The 18,014-nt window shown below is 36.9% G+C and overlaps 2 protein-coding genes across 2 annotated transcripts in view; one reads left to right on the top strand and one right to left on the bottom strand.

Annotated features, from left to right (window-relative positions):
* Positions 1-18,014, bottom strand: part of MYO16 (myosin XVI) — a 675,300-nt gene that overhangs the window by 655,916 nt on the left and 1,370 nt on the right. The gene's annotated exons all lie outside the window — the stretch shown is intronic.
* LOC118846257 (60S ribosomal protein L37a-like) lies at positions 13,601-13,975 on the top strand. The gene has a single exon (XM_036754582.1). The coding sequence runs from the start codon at positions 13,628-13,630 to the stop codon at positions 13,904-13,906; it is 279 nt and encodes a 92-aa protein (XP_036610477.1). The 5' UTR covers positions 13,601-13,627; the 3' UTR covers positions 13,907-13,975.

The raw sequence follows: 18,014 nt of genomic DNA, 5'->3' as shown, positions 1-18,014 counted from the left end.
CAAAGGCAATGAATTATTATCCTTTGAATGTGGGTTTGGGATTTGGAATAAATTGGAAGTCCTTGGAGGCCAAGACTGGGTAATGTGATTTTTGGTTGAAAGCAAGGTGTTCCTGTAAAGAGTCAGACTGCTTTTTTTTCAGGTGAATTCTAAGTGAGCTTTGAAGCAAATTTCCAAAAAAGAAGATTGGGTGTCATTGTCAGAAATACTAGATGATTCCTCATGGGGTTATTTTAAGTTTGTATAGATGTATAAGCCCTATTATAGAGAGTCTTGTTTACTTTTGGGTCCTGCCTTGCATATATTGACTGATAGTCACATTCTTCTTTTGGGGGGTAGTTGGGGGGGCCTTCTATCATTGTGACATGGTGCTCTTGTCACCATGATAATTATTCCCTAAAGTTTCCCATTATTACTTAGGTACAGTTTTAATATGAGCTTCAAACACCCATGTATCCTGAAATTTCTCATACTCCAATGTTCGTGACTTTTGATTAAACTAAGACTCAGGAAGCAAGCATTTTGGCTCATTGAATTAATGTCGCAGCTAAATTCCCTGATCCATCAAACCATAAAATGTGATGCTACTGAGGGTGTAAAACATGATGTTTATGATTCATTGTGTTCACAGCAGAGTTTAGAAAAGGAAAAATGGTTTGCCATTTTCATAGAAACACAAAACAGTCTATCAGCAGCACGAGCTGCAGTGTAGAACATCATTACAGCAGGGAAACAATTTGTGGACTATGTTTGCCTTTGGCAATACGAGTGTAATACATTTATGAATAAAATATTGCTAGGGTAAAAATTCCGATTTGCTGTTTATGGGATCAGAATTTTTTTCACGATACACTAAAATTGGCAGATCACATGACCATAGTTGATTACGAAGTTCTGCCAGTATTAAGAAAATTTCTACAAATACACTAAAAAGGAGTGGATATTAGGGAAAATATTCATAGCATAGTGAATGTACAGTGGAAAGAGATCTTACAGACCATCTAGACCAACCATTTTACTTTAAAGATGAGGAAATTAAGGCCTGGAGAGGTTAGGTGACTTGATTGGCTGGAGTCAAGCTAGAACCAGGATTTAAATTCAGGACCTCTGAGTCCAAAGTCATTATTCTTCCCATGGGACCATACTATCTTTCTCTTTTTAGGTAAATCTCACAGGAGTTGTTTGATTTTTAGGAGTTGAAAGGCCACTTGAAAATACATATTAGAGTCTGCTGCGTGGCAGGCACTGTGCTAAGTGCTTTATCAATAATTTGTCCTTTGAGCCTCGCAATTCTCTTACAGGGAAGGTGCTGTTACTATCCTCATTTTACAGAGTATGACACTGAAGCAAGTGAGAGAGGGAGAGAGAGAGAGGGAGAGAGAGAGAGAGAGAGAGAGAGAGAGAGAGAGAGAGAGAGAGAGAGAGAGAGAGGGAGGGAGGGAGGGAGACAAGGATTTATAGTCAGATGACCTGGTTTTGAATCTTGGCTCTGTTCTTTACAATGTGACCTTGGACTTCTCTGGGCCTTTGTTTTCTCATCTAGAAAATGGGAGGTTAGATTAGATGACCTCTAAAATTTCTTCTAGCCCTAATTCTGTGATCTCATGACCATGGTTTTATAATCACATCACACCTTTATCAACTTTATGCCATACTTTGTGCTTGATTTACCTAGCTTTTTGACATAAAGGGGAGAGAGAAGATATATGAGCTTGTCCCATCTGATCTCATTAATTGTTCTTGAGAAAACACGTTGTTAGGTAAAATATTTCCAAGGGAAATGAATTAGGAATGATATTTAAGTGAAAGAAATAGGTTTCCAAGTGATTAAAATCCAAAGTGTGACAGCTTAAAGTCAATTTTTACAAAGGCCAGAGGATAGATAATTTTTATAATGACAATATTGAGTCCTCTCTTTTAAAGAACTCATATAACTTCCTCCTTTCCCGTCCATAAAGATCTGAAATGTTTCTCATTTAATGGAAAGAATTAATGAGGAATTAAACAGATATAAGTTCCTCTGTTTCCTCAGAAAATCCTAAGTTGGGGAAAGGGAAGGGGTAAGCATTTATATACATGTCTTATATAGCACTTCTATATAAAACACTCTCTGAGTGTTTTATAAATATTATGTCATTTTAGCCCCATAATTCTCATGCAAGGGTGGGTGCTGTTATTATCACCATTTTACAGACAATGAAATTGAATCTAACAGGTAAGTGACATCCCCAGGATCATACAGCTAGTAATGTTCTGAGGTCACATTTGAACTCAGGTATTCCTGATTCCAGACCCAACACTCTACTTACTGTGCCAGATAAGGGCCTGGATTTAGTTAGTTTAGGGCTGGTTTCTGCAAAACTAAGTGGCAAACTTGCTGCCTTCATCATATCCTCACACCTCTATGCCTTCACTTACCCTCCTGAGTCATTGGGTAGCTGGCCATGCAACCCCTGGAAGGAGAATGTAGTAACTTGTAGCACCTACTAGTCCACCCTCTTCATCTCCATTCCCCTAAGCATCAAGAAAATCTGTCAGGTTAAAGACCATGGGAAAGTGTTACACTATCTTGAGTAGACGGAGGTATACTCCCATTAAGAACAACCCTTGTGAGTCACTGGTATAATCTTGGTTAGACCAGTAACTGTTTTCTGAATGATACAACAATTACAGTGTTCTTGGAAGCTCACATTCATCAACTGTATTAAACATAAGTGGAGGAATTCCCTAAAGGTAGGTGAAAAGTCTAGAGCTAATGCAATCTGCATCTGGGGCCACGTCAAGAGCTCTGGACAGAGAGTCAGGAAGACGAGTTCAAATCCTGTCTCGGACACTTGCTAGCTTTGAGACCTTTGATGAGTCACTTAACCTCCGTTTCCATTACTTTCCTCATCTATGAAGTGAGGATAATACTAGCACCCTGACAAGGTTATTGTGAGAATCAAATGAGATAATATTTGAAAAAGCATTCAGCACAGTGCCTAGCACATAGTAGGCATTATATAAATCCTTATTCCCTTCTCTTCCCCTATTCCCATCATGTAAATGACATTTAAGTTTCCTGAACTGTGATGTGCTTTATTTGTATTACGTTAACACAGTCATTGTAAAACAACATTGGTTTATACAGTGTTTGCTTGATGATGAATATACTCCTGCTATTTCTTCCGCAAATTTTCCATTTCCATGAATGATTTTCGGTAACTGTTTAGAGAGATAGCCAAAGAGATAGGCATCAATAGGAGGGCCCTACTTTCTAGTCTGACAAGTTCTTTTCAATACTTTTTCTAATGTCTTAAGAACTGATACGGAAATGGAGAAGACACAGGAGGATACCAGTTTTCTTAATGATCTCACTGACATGATGCTGCTAAAGTAACTAAAAGGAAAAATATAACTTCCAGAAAGTAGTTATCTGAAAGGTGTCCAGAGGCTTGTGAAGATATTTGTATTTTATGATGTCTGAGTATTCAGAGACACAATTTCTGCTTGGTAAATGACAATGAAGCAGTCAGAAACACAGATTTATCCCCACAATCCCACTCTGCACCAACATTTTTCTACATCTGTCTTCTCCTATTAGATGAGTTTGATTTGGGGCTGTTTCGCTTGCTTGATTTGTACCTGGGGCACTTCGCAAAGCATTTGGCAGACAGAAAGTATTTAATAAATACATTCTCTGTCTATTAAAATTTGATGGGAATTATCAAGACTGAGTGGTGAATAGATATGATGCCTTTGAAACAAAAAGGCCAAGGTTCAAATTCTAGACCCAGACCACATCCTATGAGACATAATGAGTTTGTGACCTTGGCAAAGCATTTAACCTCTTAGGGCTCCAAGCAACTTCCCAAGATAACTATAATTGAAGAGCATGGGCTGATCTACACTGCTAAAAGAAGTTTCTTCAGTGCCTAGTTCTCTATACCCCAATAAAATCATACATGTGGGATACACACACACACACAAATGTGTTATCACAGAAGACATATATGTACCCCAGCTAAAAGTGTTTTCCCTCTTCAAAACTTCCCATATATCACCTTATCTATATCTCTCCTTTTCTCACATCATATTCTATCTTCTTCCATATTTATGTGTATGCTACATCCACTATTTTTAAACTATAAGTTGTTTGAAGGCAAGGATTGTGTTCTATGTCATATCTGTATCCTTATCACTTAGCATAACATTTTGTATGAAGTAAGTGCTTAACAAAGGTTTGCTGAATTTGTTGAATTGAAAAAATTCCAGAGCTGGGATTATTTACCCAATTTCATTTTTATATGCTAAAGAAGACAAGAGTAATAACTAAATTAATAACTGCCTCAAAGCATATAAAAGGTTCTTGAATGATAATGTGCTTCTTTTTCCCGTGCTGATATGATGAGACATCAACAGGTCACAGTCTTTGCATTTCCATTGTAGGCTATCAGTGGCTCACACCAAACATCCCCTAATGCAGACATAAATGATGTAACAGGTGGGAAACAAGCCCATGGATATGAAGGGAAAACCATATGCTTCAGGCAAGGACATCCAATAGAGACAGCTGTCAAAACAAGATTGCATATCCTTGAGAAAAGCTGTACCCCTCACAGAAGATGCACAGCCAAGCCAGCTGTCAAAATGCTGAGACAGAGGGAGTGTGACTTGAAAGGGCTGATTGGGAAAGGAGAGACATTGCAGTTATACAGTTCAGATGAGTGGTATAGCAATTGATGCTTCCTCAGTCTGTGACAGCTGGGAGACAGTAAAGCTAACACTGAGCAAGCACTGAAGGTAGTGATCTGTTTTGTTCACTTGTGTCTTCTTGAGAAGATCAAGTTATATTTGATTCAGATGCAGTGCTCCACAGCAGAAATGCTCACAGGACCATGAGGACAGAAGAGTTCCTTGACTACAGTGTTAGGCTATGGCTCTTATTTGTTTATTTGTGTAAGATTTCAGTGGAGCCTACCCATTTGGGTTTGGGTCTAAGGAGTTGTGTTATATATGTGTCCCTGGGAGAATGAGCATCTCTCTGGATCTATTAGACTTTGAACAAACAGTAGAAGAATAGGAATAGGAATGGTAGAGGGAAAGATCTGTCTCTGAACTTCCTCCATCAGGCTCTTCCTTCAAATAATCAGAATGATTTTCTTCATTGGTTTGGGGATAGTGGTGCTGTAAAAAGTTTATAAAAGTGAAAAGGAATCCCAACTCTATATATGGATCAGAAAATTTATGTGTGTTAAGAGAGGTGGGAGAGAGGGAGAGAATTTGGAACTCAGAATTAAAAAAAATGTTAAAAATAAATTATATATATATATATATATATATATATAAAATCGTAACTGAATCCCAAGAGAGAAGTGATTGAGAGAATACCTTTCCTCCCTCACATTCCTGACCACTAGGGGGTGATGGGGTGGTGAATATAAGTTATTTGTTTGGAAAGCATCCTCAGGGTATGTCTTGGACTCTTATTACATTCTTTTCAGTTCAGGAAACCATGCTAAGGGGGAGGGAAGTGTAAAGGAAAGAAACATGAAATAAGGCTAGCAAGGGAGGTTGGAGCCAGAGTGTATAAAGTCTAAAATGGTAGTCTGAGGAGTTTGTATGTTATCCTAAAGTCAAAAGGTAGCCACTGATGGTTTGAGAGCAGGAAAGTACAATGATTGCTCATATCTATTTCATTTGTAAGGTTATTTTTGCAGATGTTTGGAGGATGAATTGAAGAAGAGCGAGACAGGAAATAAGCATATCAATTAGGAGACTAGACAAAAATGGTAGTGAAGCCAGCAGAGACTGAGGCTTGATCTAGGGTTGTGTCTATGTGAATGGAGAAAGAGGTATTGTGTAACTAAAACCAACAGAAATTGAAAGCTAAGTGAAAGGAATTTTTGAAGATGACTTTGATGTTACCAGTCTGGGAGATCTGGAGCACAGTAGCAACCTAAACAAAAATAACAAATTTGAGGGGAGGATTGGGTTTATTTGTTTTGGAGGGAGGCAAGTCATTCCATTTTGGATATACCGAGTTTGAGTGACTAGTAGGAAATTCAGATGGAAATGTCTATCATGCAGTCGGCGATGTGGGACTAAAACTCAGAAGAGAGATTAATAATGGGTACAAAATTTGGGGGTTATCTGCACATGTCCTATATGATTATAGAATCATATATCTAGAGCTGGAAGGTTAATTAGAGGTTGTCTAGTTGAACACCGTCATTTTGTAAAATAAGAAGAAAAACCCAGGGAGATAAAGGAACTTGCCCAAGGTTACCTGAGTTAATAAGGTGTCAGAAGTGAGATTGGACACTTCTGTCTCATAACCATAAATCTAGTGCTTCTCCACTGGTCAATGCTGTTTATAATTGAATCTATGGTTGCTGATATGTTTGCCAAAGGAATGAGAAAAGGAATAAAAGCCAAGGACAGTGCCCAAATTTAGAGAATTTTAGAAATGGATTATAATCCAACACAGGGATGACTGAGAATGAAGAGGCAGGCAGGAAGGATGAGAACCAGAAGAAAGCAGTGTCATAGGGTCCAAGATGGGATTGATAACAGGAAAACAAAATTTTTGCCTTAAAGGATGGTGACTGAAGGAATGACTAAACAAGTAATAGCATATGACTGTGATGGTATTGTTCTATAAGAAACAATGGGGAGGGGCTCAGAAAATCCTGGGATGATCCATATGAGTTGATTAGAGGCAAAGAGAGCAGAACCAGATGATCATAGTACACAGTAAAGGCAATATTGTAATAATGATCAACCATGAAAGACTTAGCTATTCTGATCAATAAGATGATCCAAGATAATTCCAAGGAACTCAAGGTGAAAAATGTTATCTACCCCCACAGAGAACTGATGAACTTTGAGTGCAAATGGAAGTAGAATTTTTTCACTTTATTTTTCTTGGGTCATCCTGAGTGACCCAATTGCTTTTTTGTAACATGGCTAATACAGAAACATGTTTTGAATGATTTCATATGTATAGCTAATATGACATTGCTTTCCTTCTCAGTGGGTAGAAGAGAGGTGGAAGGGAGGGAGAGAATTTGGAACTCAATTTTTTAAAAAAAGTTTTAAAAATAAATAAATAATAATTTAAAAAAAACAGTAACTGAATCCCAAGGACTAATTGGGAGAGCATGAAGTGGGATTTTACTAGCCACAAAACAATGTGCTAGGGCTCCTCCCTTCCCCTTTTCAGTAATGATGGAGGGCAGAGTTAATGGAGAATGGATTGTTAACACATATATTGTGTTCTCCCTGAAGATGGAGGGAAGGTATGGGCCACAAAATTCCCATCTGTAACAACAATCAGAGCTCCAAGCATGATCACTCATTTTATTAGGGAGTCTGGTGTCCCCTAATTAATTGGATCCAACACTTTCCTCAAAGTCAGGGATCCCTCTGCTTGAGGGAAAAAACAAACAAACAAACATTTTATAGCCATTGAGAGAGCACCAAAATTAGAACGAGGTGGTACAGTTGCATGATTGGGCTAAGGGAAGTGTCCATCAAACACCAAAATTTAGTTATCAGACTTTTCACAGGTCATTAGCAATTAATCATCAACTATATGATGTCAACAGCAGGAGCTTTCCAAAGGTCCCAAAATCCTGTTAAAAGCTGCTCAAAACCTCCCACAGTTCATAAACCCTATGTTTGGTGAACAGTATCTTTATGTCCAAGGAAGTTGTGATTTTGAAGTAAAGGTCCCCAGGGAGTGGGTGGCAATGATTTGTAATGTGGAGAGGCAAATGATCCTTATTAGAAGTCAATGCTTAGAATGAAGGGACAAGTAGATAGCCCTGTGGATAGAGCACCAGGCCTGGATTCAGGAAGATTCATCTCAAATCCAACCTCAAACACTTGCTAGCTGTGTGATGGTGGGCAAGTCACTTAACGCAGTCTGCCCCAGCTTCCTCATCTGTAAAATGAGCTGGAGAAGGAAACAGCAAACCACTCCACTATCTTTGTCAAGAAAACTCCAAATGGGGTCATGAACAATCAGATGCTATTTAAAAATGACTCAACAAAGTGCTGGGGTGGGGGGAGAGGGGTGGTGCAGCAATTATATTCTTCTGCCAGACCTGGCTCATAGTATGAATTTATCTGATAAATCAAATATCATTAGTATAATCGTCAATACATGGTGGATTAACCATTCATAACTCTTATCTTAACAGCATTAACTAATATAATTACCTTATCCTCAATTCTTTTTTCTGCTTAATTCACAAATACAATCACTAATACCCACCAAATCATAATGAGCTGAACAAATGCTGATTAAATTGGGTAGAGGTGTTTAAATTATCATCACAGAGGTGGAAGCCTCCAGGCCTGGTATATAGTTCACTACCTAGTCACTGCCTCCCTAGGATCAGGTCTATGATCATACCCTGAACCAATTCTTGAACTTTCATTTCTTCTAGGTAAGAAGAATACATTGATGACAGGTGATTAAAGTCTTCTTTGGTTCATTTGGATAATTCCACCTTCCTCTTTCTTTACCATGTGCATCAACAATCAGACATTGATTTCCCAGTTAATGATTTCCATCCAGTTATCCTGCATTTTTATCTTTCTCTCCAACTTTCTTTTTCAATCTTACCAAAAATTTATTCATACCCCATTTTAGGTTGCTAAGTGACCCAATTGCCATGAGAATGTCATCATTCCTACAGCCTAATATTTGGAGTGGTGACTAGATCTCTAAAAAAGATTAAATCCTTGTTGTGTCTCCTTTTTCACTTTCTTTCCACAACTCATACCAGTTAATATATTGGAAGAAGTTCATTGTGAATGTGTTGCCTTTAGGCCCCTTCTGTGCTTCATCCCAACCCCAAATAGGAGAGATCCAAGGACTTTGTCATGGTTCCAAACCTGGATCATGTCCTGTGTGAGAATGAAGTTACAACTTATTCTATTATTATTTGACATATTCCACATGATAACACGGAGATAATTGCGTAATCTCAGAATGGTATTTGTACTAATCCAGATCACTTATGTACAATGGCTTACACAAAAGATGTATGGCTTACATTCAGAGTCTTAGAATGCAGTATGTATTCATCACCAGAGAGAATACAGGAAGTGGAAAACATTTATATTGAAGAGAGACCTTTAGTTAATGGGAAGAACTTAACTTTGAATTTCTGTTGCTAAAGACCTTTTAAAACAGGATTGGCAATCATATGTCTTGAATAGTTTCATTGCAGCCTTGCCAGACATAGGAGCCTGAACAAGGGCATTCAGAAAATTAGCGTGGTATTATTGAAAGATAACCTATAGCAGTTAGATAGGGCTCCTAATATTCTCTCTCACATGCCTTTACTCTATCTGTGACTTAATATAAACCATTACTCACAAGTGGAATACATCTTTCTTTTGTCTTAACAAAAATTACTCATAAACTTCCTTTAAGATTCAGCTGAAGATTCAGGTCTTCCTTAAATGCTTCCCCTACAATAATTTTTTCTCCCTCATTTTAAATACCCTCAGCACTTTTGCAAGAGTTCTATATATTACACTCTCACATCCTTCATTATATACTACTCTAGAACTTCCTTCTAATAGTTCCTCATATGTACTGTAGATTGAAACTCTTTAATCTATCAACTTCTCTAAATCAGGAATTATACCCTTTTTTGCCTTTTGCAACCTTCATCTTGCCTAGTAAAGACATTTGTTTTATATACTAGGCACATAATAAATGTTTAATGAATGAATAAAAATTGATTAAATATTAAGCCTTTCATTAAATCCATTCGGAACCTACACAATGTATGAAATGTATTTTCAATTCTTTATCATTTTATAACTTTTTTCTTAATGGAAAGCTGTAATTACCTAACAGCTGTTACTCAATAACTGAAGACATCATGGTTGACTAATCATAACAATATGACCATGAAAAATGCCCACTTTTGCTTAATTCAGCATCTGTCATGAGCCGCAGAAATTTAACAAACTAAATCTATATAGGGGACATCTGTCCAGTCTTGACATTTCTCCTTCCATTCTGATACTTGGAAACAGTTTATATTTTCAAAGGGAGGCCCAAAATATTTGGCCAAGTCATGTTTTTGCAAATATGGAGCTGATTAATTATTTAACAGCTTGTCTCAGTGTCAGCCATTCCCATTGTGCACAGCAGTTATAACTGTATGACTACCTAATGCAAAGAGAGTTTGTAAGAGGAGAATTGGTGCTTTCCCTCCCCCTAATCATGATACTTACTCTAGTATATTTTACCTACAGTTGTGCTATATTTCTATTCTTTAAGTCATTTAATGTGCATATGTTGTTTTCCCAATTATACTGTCCAATTATAATATAGATACTTAAAAAAAGACATTGAAGAAATGACTGTTGACTGATTGAACCAGTCATCTTGTACATTAATTCAAATAGTCATAGTACAGAGAGGGTGGAAAATTTAAGATTGATCAACAAGAAACCCATCAGTACTACTGTTGATACCAAAAAACAAAATTAATCAGTAGAATCATTTCCATTTAGAAAAAACAGCATTCACAAGCTGAGGTGCTAGAAATTATGCACTTGCTTACATTTTTCTACATCTGCACCTCTGCAAAGACTTTTGTGAGTTTTTGCTAGTTTATCACTACGGTAATAGAAACAAAGAGGCCAGATTTTATGTCATTATTCTATGAAGCTATGTATTTTCCAATGAGTCCAAGGCAAAGTTCTGGAGAATATAGATAATCCAAGCCAAAAAGGATTGTGCAACATTAGATCATTTTTTTCCTGTCTTAATGGGACAACTAGAATCATTCTTTGACCTAATGACAAGCTGCTCTAGAAACAATAACTGTCTAAAGAGTTTGATAATGACATTCTAGACAATGGATTGAAAACAACAACAATGTATGTGACCAATTAATTGATAAATCAACCAATAATTATTGAGCATTTGTTCAACATAAAGTACTGTGTTGAGCTATCAATTCTGGATTCTTCATTCAGATTTAATGGAGCAGATTTTCCTGTTAATTATCTAGGATACTTAAATGATCAAGCCAGGCAATGAAAGGGTTATTATTGTTATTGTTCAGTCATTTCCAACTCTTTGTCACCTTGTGGATCGTAGCACACCAATACTGTCCTTAGGGTTTTCTTGGCTAAGATGCTGGAATAGTGATCCATTACTTTCTCCAATGGATTGAGGCAAACAGAGGTTAAGTGATTCACCCAGGGTCACACAGCTAGTAAGTGTCTGAGTCTAGGTTTGAACTCAGGTCTACCTGACTTCAGGCCCAGCAATCTACCCACTAAGCCACCTAGCTGCCTCCTAAACGGTTATTAGTTGGTTACAAACCTAGTGTCACCGTTCCTGTGTCTTCTCACAGAAAGCTGGCTTTGGGACTGCCTTTTTCCACTTGCTCTCCATTCCTCTGTTATTTCAAATTCAATTTAACTCAGGGTTCTTTCTTAAGCCAATAGGAGGGAGAAAAAGAGTAGAGAAAGAAAACTGTGTGGCTAGGGAGAGAGAAAAGGAGAAAAGGCACCTGTCACTCACAGACAACATATTTATGCTTCTGGCAGTTCCATTTGCAGTGAGGGTTGGGATCCTGGAAGCCAACTAGGCAATGGAGAGAGAGGGGCTCTAGGTGGAGACAGGAATTACCAATCCTGTGGAGACCTCAATGCAGTTAATTCTGTCACTGTTAATCAAAGTACATTTTACTCTAAGTAAGTATGAGAGAATGTTAGGATTCTACAGAAAACACACAAATCTGAAATACACACTCGAACTTGAACTTCATCTCTGGTTTACCTGTCTTTTTTGGATGCAAGAGAATCACATTGGAAGTCAGAGTCCTTCTCAGAGAATGATAAAGTATAGTTCACGAGGGAACAGATGAGTTATAGAGCTCACTTCAGAATGTCACCGTACATTAAAATGACAAGTTGCTGACAATAAAATACCATTAACAATGAGAACATAACAACAAAGTGACAAAGACAATAACCAGGTCCTGCCTTAGGAAAAAGAAATGATGGTTATCAAATCAAACAACAGAGAAAAAAAAACACTTGAATTGATTCTTCAGTAGTATGCTATATGTTTTTTTTTTAACACAGGTAACGTCAGCAGCTTGGTTTCCTTTGGGAAATATTTTTGTTTTTATTTAGCCTGAGTCATCAAATATGAAACAAAATTCAAGGTTGGCACCCAACTAAATTTATTTCTACACACTCACTGAACAACAATAGCAGAGAAGAATTAGCAAATCCAGGCAGGACAATGGCTTTAAAAACATTTCTGATGTATTTCTTTTCCAGAACTTTGTAATCTCCATGGCAAGAAGAATGATTGCTTTGTGGAAACATTTGTAAAACAACTTGGCTATTCATACTATCTCAAAAACAAATGGATTTTTAACCCAACAACCCAAACCAATCTTTCTACTTTAATTTTTTTCTGATGCAATATAATTACTCTGGAAAGTTGTGCATGAATAATTTTATAGGCTAATAAAAAGAATGCTAGCACCAGTAAAATTTATTGTCATTGAAGGGATAACAAAGTGCTATTCTATGCATGCAGCTTTGTAGGATATTCACATTCAGATGTTCAGTATCTTATAGCAGAAGAGATTCCCATAAAGAAAACCTCTGAGAGATTGCTGATTTCTTATTTGATATGAGCTTCAAAAATTGAATTAATAGAAACTGGTCACACAATAGCAAACACTTCTAGTTACAGGGCACATAAGAAGAGGGAACATCAGCAATGTTGGAAAAAGACAAAGGACCTTTTATTCAGTAGAAAGATGCATTTATCTACCCCCAGGATACTTCTAGTACCTAGCTTCTTAAGTTTTTGGGTTGTTGTTTTTTGTCTACTAATAGTACCTGATAGCACAAATGAGTTTCTTTTACTGCTGAAAACCAAGCATTTCATGAAGAATAACCAAATAATTTGTACTACTTTTTGGAACTATCCCAGGACTGAATATAAGAAAGAAAGTTTGAATTCATCAAATCCAATCCCTTTATTTTACACATGAGGAATTTGAAATCCAGAGAGCTTAAGTTAATTATTGAGTCATCCAAATAATATATAGTATAGCTAGAATAGAAATCCCTACCGTCTGATCCAAGGTTAGTTTTCTTTTGACTACAGTAGGGTACTCAGTGGATGAATAAATGGACTAAGCATTTATTAAGTACTTACTATGTGTAAAGCAAGGATTCCCACCCTCAAGAATTTTATGTTCTAACAAGAGTTTCTCTCTCTCTGTCTCTCTGTCTCTGTCTCTCTCTCTTTCCATGTGTGTATACATATATATTCCTATATGTACATATATACATATAATATACATATATATTTCAGTTACAAGACAGATAGAAAGATCCCATGATCTTTCAAGTACAGTATACAGAGTACAGTGACAAACTGGATGATAATTCTTCTTTAATCTCCTTTCCACTGATAAGATCATATCCATTTCTGACACTGAACAATTTGACAGTGCTAAGGACTTCTATGACAAGCACTTGTGAGCAAGTAATTTAACCCTGCCTGCCTAAGTCCTCATCTGTAAAATGGTAATAATAGCCCTCTCCGAGCTCCAGCCCCGCGACTGGTAACATGGCTAAACGCACCAAGAAGGTTGGAATTGTTGGTAAATATGGAACACGTTATGGTGCATCCCTCAGAAAAATGGTGAAGAAAATTGAAATTAGCCAGCATGCCAAGTATACCTGCTCCTTCTGTGGCAAGACCAAAATGAAGAGATGGGCTGTGGGTATCTGGCATTGTGGATCCTGTATGAAAACTGTAGCTGGTGGTGCATGGACCTACAATACCACCTCTGCAGTCACAGTCAAATCTGCCATCAGAAGACTGAAGGAATTGAAAGACCAGTAAAATCTTCTTATCAAATACCTGTAGCCCATAGTCCAACAATAAATGGGTTAATTTATGGAATAAAAATCACTTTGGTTCTTAAAAAAAATGGTAATAATAATAGGACCTACTTCTCAGTATTGACGTGAGGACAAAATGACATAGTATTTGTAAAATTCTTTACAAACATTGAAGTGCTATATAGATGCTAGCTACCATGTTCATTAGTTTTATTTTGCCTAGCACAAATATATCATACATTTCAAGAATTTTCATAATCTCTATAATGTCCTTGAATTGAATAAAAGGTAGAGTTCCTCTTGTTTTTGATTCTTATTAGGAAATATTTTCCATTTACTCAAATAAACATACTTCAGTGGTTATATATTGACTGTTCAAGCAGCACTAGAGATTTTTCCCATGTTTCCTCAAGGCTTTTTATCATACATAACTTTCAGCAACCTGAAAGCAACTTAAACCTCTTGCAATCATTGTGGGCACATCAAGCTTTAATTAATATGAATCAACTACTCACTTATGGGAAGAGAGCTTCAAAATAAACTGAAGATTTTATGCCCGTATACATGGAAGACAATTTTTGTGAAGCAAAGTTTTATGGAAAGTATATAAAGTGTTCATTATACCAGTACGAAGATTTAAGACATAAACTCATATGATTAGAATTACTTTAAAAAATAGGGAAATTCCTAACTCTCCCATGGTATAAATATACTTTTGTATCTGGTTAGGTTTAAGTTTTGGAGTCTTCTTTGATCCTTTCTTCTATTTCAGTCACAGGATCATAGAATCATAGCTGAAGGAACCTTAGACTTCATTGAAACCAATACTCCTGTTTTACAGATGAGAAAACTGAGACCCAAGGTAACTCATCCAGAGTCATACAATTAAAAAAATATATTAGGATTCAATCCTTGGGTCTGTATGACAGCCAAGACCAATGTCCTACCTACTCCACCATACTATTATTCATCTTTATATCCAACATGTCACCAAGTTCTGTCATTTCCCCTTCAAAATATTTCCTATGCTTACCTTTTATTATGCATTTTTATTCTAGTTAGGGAAAGGAAACCATCATACAAAAAATGGTAGGAAAAAATCTAAGTGTTAAACTGTGAAATACTGACTGAACATATGGTAATCAGGCTTTGGGATGCTAGTCATTTCACTAGAATAGTCTGAGAGGTAAATGAGCTTTTTGAATGTCACCTGACCAGGGAAAGCAGTATAAATGACTATATTCATTATTATATATTATTTACTTTTTAAAAATTGCTTCAAGATTTCCTGCAAAATGACCTAGGGTAGATTATGTAAATTTGTGATTAGAGAAATGAAGATGTTAAATGTGGCTATTTCCTTCTAAGACCTCTATACTATGGAGTTATAAGGATATTTTTATAATTGCAACCAAAGCAAACAAAATCATAGCATCACAAATTAGATGATGAAAGAAACATACAGTTCAATCTAGACAAATTTTCAGAGCAGAAAATTGAGTGTGTTGATGTTATAAGTAATAACAATAGTGGAAGTCTGAGAGTTCTCCTTTCAGCCAAAGTCCAACTTGGCCTAGTTGGGAAATAGATTTCATCAGTAGTGATTTCCCTTCAAAATATAACCAGCTCGCATTAACTCTCAAAGTCTTTCCTATTGCCCGAAGAGAGATAAAAATTGAATGCCCCCACCCTTTCTGAGATGTTATCATTTAAGCAGGCACACAGAAGAATCAGAAAATGCATTAAATTGCATAGCAGATATTGTGGGAACCATACTGATGCATACAAATGAAGGGAGCTTTCTCAATACCCTATGTTGTAGGCCAGGACATATTTAGACCTAAGAAGTTGGATTTAACTTCTATACTTCCATTCTACCCACCAGGAGTGTCATGAGCCAAGAAGCTTTAAAGCAGAGTTGGGGTACTTTGTGATAAATTTGCCTCAGGTGGATTGATTTGGCACATGTCTGCGGGATCTTTGGACAAAGAGGATATAAAGATCGCTCTAGGACTCTGACAAAGAGATCCTGAGACTCTAGGGAACTTCCTTGCCAAGTGTTTTTATCTGTTTTTACTTTCCTGTGGAATGGTTTTGCCCTGAGGTTATTAATATGCTTCTATTAAAGAAATTGTTTATCTGAGCCATCCATCACCAGAATAACCTGGCTGAGTAGTTCTCCATTATCCTATGAACATGTTAACTGTGGAGCGTCCATATTTAATTAAACTGATATCTCTCCTGTCCTACTTAAGCAGAAACAATTGGTCAGAACAGATTACCAATATCAAGACTTTGATGTTGCTCCAGATACATGGTCCCCTGCCACTATAAAGGAGGAAAGTGTCACTCATTTGAACTGTATGACTATAGTGGCTTCCTTTTTCTTGATCAGTGTATTAATGTTTTCTTCTTCTTCTTCTTCTTCTTCTTCTTCTTCTTCTTCTTCTTCTTCTTCTTCTTCTTCTTCTTCTTCTTCTTCTTCTCTCTCTCTCTCTCTCTCTCTCTCTCTCTCTCTCTCTCTCTCTCTCTCTCTCTATGTCTCTCTGTATAAGCAGGGGCAACACCCATCTTGCATACTGGGTTGGGCTTCTGAGAGAGTACATGGTGTTATTTTGGCAGCTGTTTTGTTAGGTATCCTTCAAAAATGGGTTGATTCTCAACTCCATTTGGTCATGTGTTGACAGCCAGCACCACTGGGTATCTTCTCTGGGGAGTGGGATGGAATTTTCTCACAGTAGCTGTATCTCAATTCTCTTGTCAATCATGCTCTTTGTTGGATTGGATCATGCAGCAGCAATTTATTGCTGACACTGTCACTGGAAGATGATGTGCACTTTGCTCAAGCTTGCACTACTATTTAAGTACATAGTCATTGAGAAGTAGCATGGTCCAGGGGACACAATACTAGACTTGGAGTCAGAAAGAAATGAGTTTAAATCTTTTTACTGATACTTACTAAACATCTATGTGCCCACAGAGTCCTAACTCCATAAACCTCAGTTTCCTCATGCATAAAATGGGCATAATGAATGATATTTGTAGTACCCCTCTCAGAGGATTATTGTGAGAATCAAATGAAATAATCCATGCAAAATGCTTTGTGAACCTTAAAGTAGTAAACAATTAGTGATTATTGCCAGGATGAAGATCTAGATCTATGATAAGCTAAAGCTGGTACTAACAAAACATGATCAAATAAAAGTTAAGCAAAGATAAAAATAAGTACATGGATTTTCTTAGTTTCCTTAAAATCTTGTAAATTTTAATTTGAAAGTGGTGCAGTGAAAAGATCATTGGATCAGATGTCAGAGATCTAGGTTCTAATCTGTGTTCTGCAAAGAACTCTCTGTATGATATTGTTGTTGTTGTTCAGTCACGTACTAGTCTTTGTGACCCCCACTTGGGGTTTTCTTGGCAAAGATACTGAAGTGGTTTGCCATTTCCTTCTCTAGCGCATTTTACAGATGAGGAACTGAGGCAAACAGGGTTAAGTGATTTGCCCAGGGTCACCCAGCTAATAAGTGTCTGAAGCCAAATTTGAACTCATGAAAATGGGACTTTCTGACTCGAGGTTGGGCACTCTATCCTCTGTGCCACCTAGCTGCCATATTGGTATGGTATTGAGCACCTCCTTAACATCTCCACGTCTTAATTTTCTCATTTGTCAAATGAATTGATTTGATTAGATAAACTCTAATGTCCTTTTCAGCTTAAACATTCTGATTCCTTGAAATAATGCCTGCATTGCAGGTCAGCCAGTTTTGATATGTTATCTGGGGAAAATGAACCTATCCTTTATGATAAATGGAGAGCAATTAGTGAATTAGTGTTTATTAAACACCTACTATGGCAGATATAGAAGACAATAATAGGACCCTGTTCTTTATAAGACTTGATTCTCCTTCATAAATCTTGTTATTACTGCCATATCCACAGAAGCATGGTTGTATATAGTAGTCAATTTCCAAAAGGCAGTCTCTATACCCTTCCATTTCAATAAATTGTCTTATAGGATCTTAGATCTAGAGCTGGATGGCACATTAAAGAATGTCTAGTCCAACACTCTCATTTACGGATGAGGAAGCTGATAGAAGTTTAAGTGACTT

This window comes from Trichosurus vulpecula, chromosome 4 (assembly GCF_011100635.1).
Source record: "Trichosurus vulpecula isolate mTriVul1 chromosome 4, mTriVul1.pri, whole genome shotgun sequence".
Lineage (NCBI taxonomy): Eukaryota > Metazoa > Chordata > Mammalia > Diprotodontia > Phalangeridae > Trichosurus > Trichosurus vulpecula.
Note: the sequence above shows the minus strand (reverse complement) of the source record. Positions and strands in the feature narration are given on the sequence as shown.